This window comes from Gekko japonicus, unplaced genomic scaffold (genome assembly GCF_001447785.1).
Source record: "Gekko japonicus isolate JY-2015 unplaced genomic scaffold, Gekko_japonicus_V1.1 scaffold5299, whole genome shotgun sequence".
In the NCBI taxonomy this organism is placed as follows: Eukaryota; Metazoa; Chordata; class Lepidosauria; order Squamata; family Gekkonidae; genus Gekko; species Gekko japonicus.
This window is the reverse complement of record NW_015160379.1, coordinates 43629-48487: the sequence shown is the minus strand read 5'-3', so window position 1 is coordinate 48487 and position 4859 is coordinate 43629. Positions and strand designations below refer to the sequence as shown.

The 4859-nt window shown below is 50.3% G+C and overlaps 1 protein-coding gene across 1 annotated transcript in view; it reads right to left on the bottom strand.

Annotated features, from left to right (window-relative positions):
• The window catches only part of LOC107115918 (ubiquitin carboxyl-terminal hydrolase 35-like), a gene marked incomplete at its 3' end in the record, with an annotated part of 17589 nt that overhangs the window by 7449 nt on the left and 5281 nt on the right, over positions 1-4859 (bottom strand). The window contains exon 3 of the mRNA XM_015417719.1: positions 1641-1770. Coding sequence (XP_015273205.1) covers positions 1641-1770 — 130 coding nt within the window. The remainder of the gene's footprint in view (positions 1-1640; positions 1771-4859) is intronic.

Below are 4859 nucleotides of genomic sequence, written 5' to 3'. Positions count from 1 at the left end.
CCGGCATCAAACAGAGTTTGTAGTAGGCAGGTAATTTATATCTACTCAGGAAGGTGGGGTAGGGCTGAGTCATTATCTTGTAGGAGTTTCCCAGGCTGTGAGTTGCTGAAGGAGGAGCTTTCCTGCGTAGATATAAATTACCTGCCTACCATTTTTCTTCTCACCTTGACACAGAGAGTACTCCATCTTTCTGTGTTATACCTCTGAGGATGCCAGTCACAGCTGCTGACGAAACGTCAGGTCCTACAATGCCAAGACCATGGCCACACAACCCAGAAGATCTACAGCAACTAATGAACTCCGGGTGTGAAAGCCTCCGACAACATAATGCATTAATTATTGTCAGATAGAAAAGTAAGTTCTTGTTAGCCCAAGACACGTGGGTCAAAGAAGAAGAGAGGTGAAGCTACTTTGGTGTTGTGGTTAGGAGCGCAGACCCTAATCTGGGAGAACTGGGTTTTATTCCCCGCGCCTCCACATGCAGCTGCTGGTGTGACCTTGGGTCAGTCACAAGTTCTTTCAAGACTGTTCTCTCATGAGCAGTCCTCGAAAGAGCTCTCTCAGCCCCACGTACCTCACAGGGTGCGTGTTCTAGGGAGGGGAAGGGGAAGGAGATTGTAAGCCGCTCTGAGACTCCTTTGGGTAGTGAAGGGCAGAGTATAAACCCAATCTTTTCTCTTCTTCTTCAAACATGAGGAACCCCAACAAGATGTCGGAGCAAATGGGGTGTTAAAAGTGTACCCACGTATGACAACTTGGGTTGGAAGGGAGAAGAGTACTGGGGAGTGGGGACCAGAGGAGGACAAACTTGGAATAAACCTTGGTAGAACCACCCCGACTTTGTTCGAATTAATTGGTGATCCTGCTCAGGGGTCATTTCGTAGAAAAAGAGGTGCAGGAGCTCATTAACATGACTCATTTGCATATGCCACACCCCCTGACCTCACCGGAAGTGTGTCAGAAGGCAACACCCACCGCTCAGGCTCCACTGGACTGTTTTGGATTGCTAGCTATCGGGGGGGGGGGGAACGTGCAGATCTGTCCTCGCAGAGGAGGGAGAGCTTGTACCTGAATAACACTTGGTCTTAAAGGTGCCACTGGACTTTTTTGGACCGGGGGGAGCTCTGAAACGTACCTGGCTGCTTCTTGCTCTGAATGAGGGCTGCTGGGAGCAGGGGGTGGGGCTTGTTGCATGTGCCCGCCCCCTGGGCTCTTTACTACCGGAGCTCCGCTCCTGTGCGCTCCTGCAGGAAATTACCCCTGATCCTGCTCATGATGAATTGATCCCCTATTTTGTCGTTCCAGGCTGCCAAAGTCGGGAGTGTAGAAGTTGGCTGCATCATGACAGTACTTTCCCACCACCCAGGAAGTCAGCCTCAGCCCAAATAGCACAGAGCAGCCCAATCTCATCAGCCCTTGGAAGTTAAGCAGGGTTGGCCATGGTTAGTACGTGGATGGGAGACTACCCACGGAGATCTGGGGCCACGACGCAGAGGCAGGCAACGGCAAACCGCCTCGATTCATCTCTTGCCCTGAAAACCCAATGAGGGTCGCCATCTGACACTTGAGGGCCATTTCCACCACCACAGAACCCCGTGACATGAGGGAAAAGCAGGAAATGTTTTGCTAGAGAAACAGACCTTCTCAATTTTGGAAAGGGTGACTTCGATCAAGATGCTGAACTTCTTCACAGCAGCCAAACTCTTCAGCAGGGCTATGATCCACTTGTCTATGTTCTTCCCCAGCGGCCAAGAGACCCATTCAATCATCCTGCAAGGAGAAGGAAGGGAAAATATACAGAAATAAAAAGTGTCCCGGGGGCTTGAACATGTGAACATAAGAGAAGCCAGGTTGGATCAGGCCAATGGCCCATCCAGACCAACACTCTGTCTCACGCAGTGGCCAGAACCCAGGGGCCATCAGGAGGTCCACCAGTGGGGCCAGAGCTCCAGAAGCCCTCCCACTCTTGCCCCCAAGCACCAAGAAGACAGAGCATCACTGCCCCAGACATAAGAGAAGCCATGTTGGATCAGGCCAATGGCCCATCCAGACCAACACTCTGTCTCACGCAGTGGCCAGAACCCAGGGGCCATCAGGAGGTCCACCAGTGGGGCCAGAGCTCCAGAAGCCCTCCCACTCTTGCCCCCAAGCACCAAGAAGACAGAGCATCACTGCCCCAGACATAAGAGAAGCCATGTTGGATCAGGCCAATGGCCCATCCAGACCAACACTCTGTCTCACGCAGTGGCCAGAACCCAGGGGCCATCAGGAGGTCCACCAGTGGGGCCAGAGCTCCAGAAGCCCTCCCACTCTTGCCCCCAAGCACCAAGAAGACAGAGCATCACTGCCCCAGACATAAGAGAAGCCATGTTGGATCAGGCCAATGGCCCATCCAGACCAACACTCTGTCTCACGCAGTGGCCAGAACCCAGGGGCCATCAGGAGGTCCACCAGCAGGGCCAGAATTCCAGAAGCCCTCTCAATCTTGCCCCCAAGCACCAAAAAGACAGAGCGCCCTCCCACTCTTGCCCCCAAGCACCAAGAAGACAGAGCATCACTGCCCCAGACAGAGTCTTCCATCTGTACCTGGTGGCTAACAACCACTGATGGACCTCTGCTCCGTATGTCTATCCAATCCCCTCTTGAAACTACCACTTCCTGTGGCAGTGAATTCTACATTTTAATCACTCTTTGGGGGAAGCAGTACCCGTTTGACAAGCCTGTTGGACTCTTGAAGTCACTCCCAACCATCTGCCCGTCTCTTGGTGGAATTTAATTGCATTCCAGGGGCTCTCAGTAATGGCAGGAGCGGAAGAGGGTTGAGAGGAATAGAGGCCCCCACTCTTCCAAGGGCTAATTTTAGAAGCCGGCAGGCCTCCTAGTGGGAGTATCAGCAGGTAGCATCTGCCATTAGCTCCCTAGGAGAAAACAGCCAGTTAAGGACATGTCTGCATGCATTCCACAAGAACAACACATAATCCCAAGACAGTCTGGTATGAAAAAATATACAGATGTGTGCTAGATACCCATAGAACAATACAATAACAAAAGAGACTAGATTACAGCCATAACATCATTTAGTGTCTGGTTAAGACGCTGAACTGCAGGCTGTGGAAGGTCGGTAGTTCAGCAGTTCGAGACCTGAGTGTGCTGCATGACGGAGTGAGCTCCCGTCTCTAGTTCCAGCTCCTGCCAACCTAGCCGTTCGAAAGCAAGAAATTGCAAGTAGATAAATAGGGACCACTTCGGTGGGAAGGGAACAGCGTTCCGTGCGCCTTGGTGTTTAGTCATGCTGGCCACATGACCACGGAAACATCTTCGGACAGCGCTGGCTCTTCCGCTTTGAAACGGAGATGAGCACCGCAACCCTAGGCTCGGACTCGACTGGCTTTCGAGCAAGGGAGACCTTAACCTTTACCTTTTTTAGTCAGATTCAAGGAGGGCGAGATCCATCGATTGCTGCTCGCCATGACGACTAAATGGAACCTCCAGGTTCAGAAGAAGAAACTCTGTGTAGGTAGAGATTTATACCCTACTTCCCCCCCCAGTGGGGACCCAAAGTGTCTTACATCATTCCTCCATTATATCCTCACAACATCCCTGCAAAGTAGGTTATGCCGAGAGTGCATGACTGGCCCAAGGTCGGCCAGCAAGCTTCCATGGCAAATGTGGAGAATTTGAACCTGGGTCTTCCCAATCCTAATTTGACTCTGGCCTGTGTTTCTGATGAGAAACCGCGCCCCAATCTGCATGGGAATAAACCCAAGCCCAGAAACATCAATTAAAAATTCGTAACAACCAAGTAAATATAGTAGCTCTTAAAACATTCTGTTACCCAGCAAGGAAATCAACAGACTGTGTCTATTCACAGGGAGAAACTGTGAACCGCACTGCCAAGAGTTTAAATCACTCAGAGGATGTACAAAAAGTCAGTTCCCAGATCTCAATAGATTCTACACACATAAGGTATACCTGGTAATTTGAGCAAAAAATAGAACCCACTCTGGAGATAAAAGAGCAGGCAGTGTAAACAGGAGAAATCTACATTGTTGGTGGCCCTCACCAAATTTTGGGGGACTGGGGTACACAGGGAGCAAAACAATCAAGTCATGCCTTTTGGGGACGACTCACCAAATTTTGGGGGACTGGGGTACACAGGGAGCAAAACAATCAAGTCATGCCTTTTGGGGACGACACTGCAGTAGGGAAAAATTTCACTTCCCCCCCCCATGACACTTGCCTAGGCTTGCCAGTATCCCTTAGAATTACAGCTCATCTCCAACTACAGAGGAGGAGGAGAGATTGGATTAATACCCTGCCCTTCACTCGGAGTCTCAGAGCGGCTTACAAACTCCTTTCCCTTCCCCTCCCCACAACAGACACTCTGTGAGGTCGGTGGGGCTCAGAGAGCTCTTGACAGAACTGTCCTTGAGAGTGCCACGAACTGTCCTTGCCACGAACTGTCCTTGAGAGTGCCAGAACTATGGCCTGACAGAACTATGGCTTGCCCAAGGTCATCCAGCAGCTGCAAGTGGAGGAATGTATAAATAAATTAAAAAATAAAAATAAGAACAAAATAGGATTCTGGAAAAAGGAACTTGTAAAATATAACTAGCGAGCTTGGTGTCACACCAGTCTCTCAGACACCAACATTCCACTCTGACAGGATTCCCTCTCTTTCTCATATGTGTAGCCAAACCGGCTAAACTCTGACTTTTCCACACAAGATAAAACAATCAAGTCATGCCTTTTGGGGACGACACTGCAGTAGGGAAAAATTTCACTTCCTCCCCCCCATGACACTTGCCTAGGCTTGCCAGTATCCCTTAGAATTATAGCTCATCTCCAATCTACAGAGG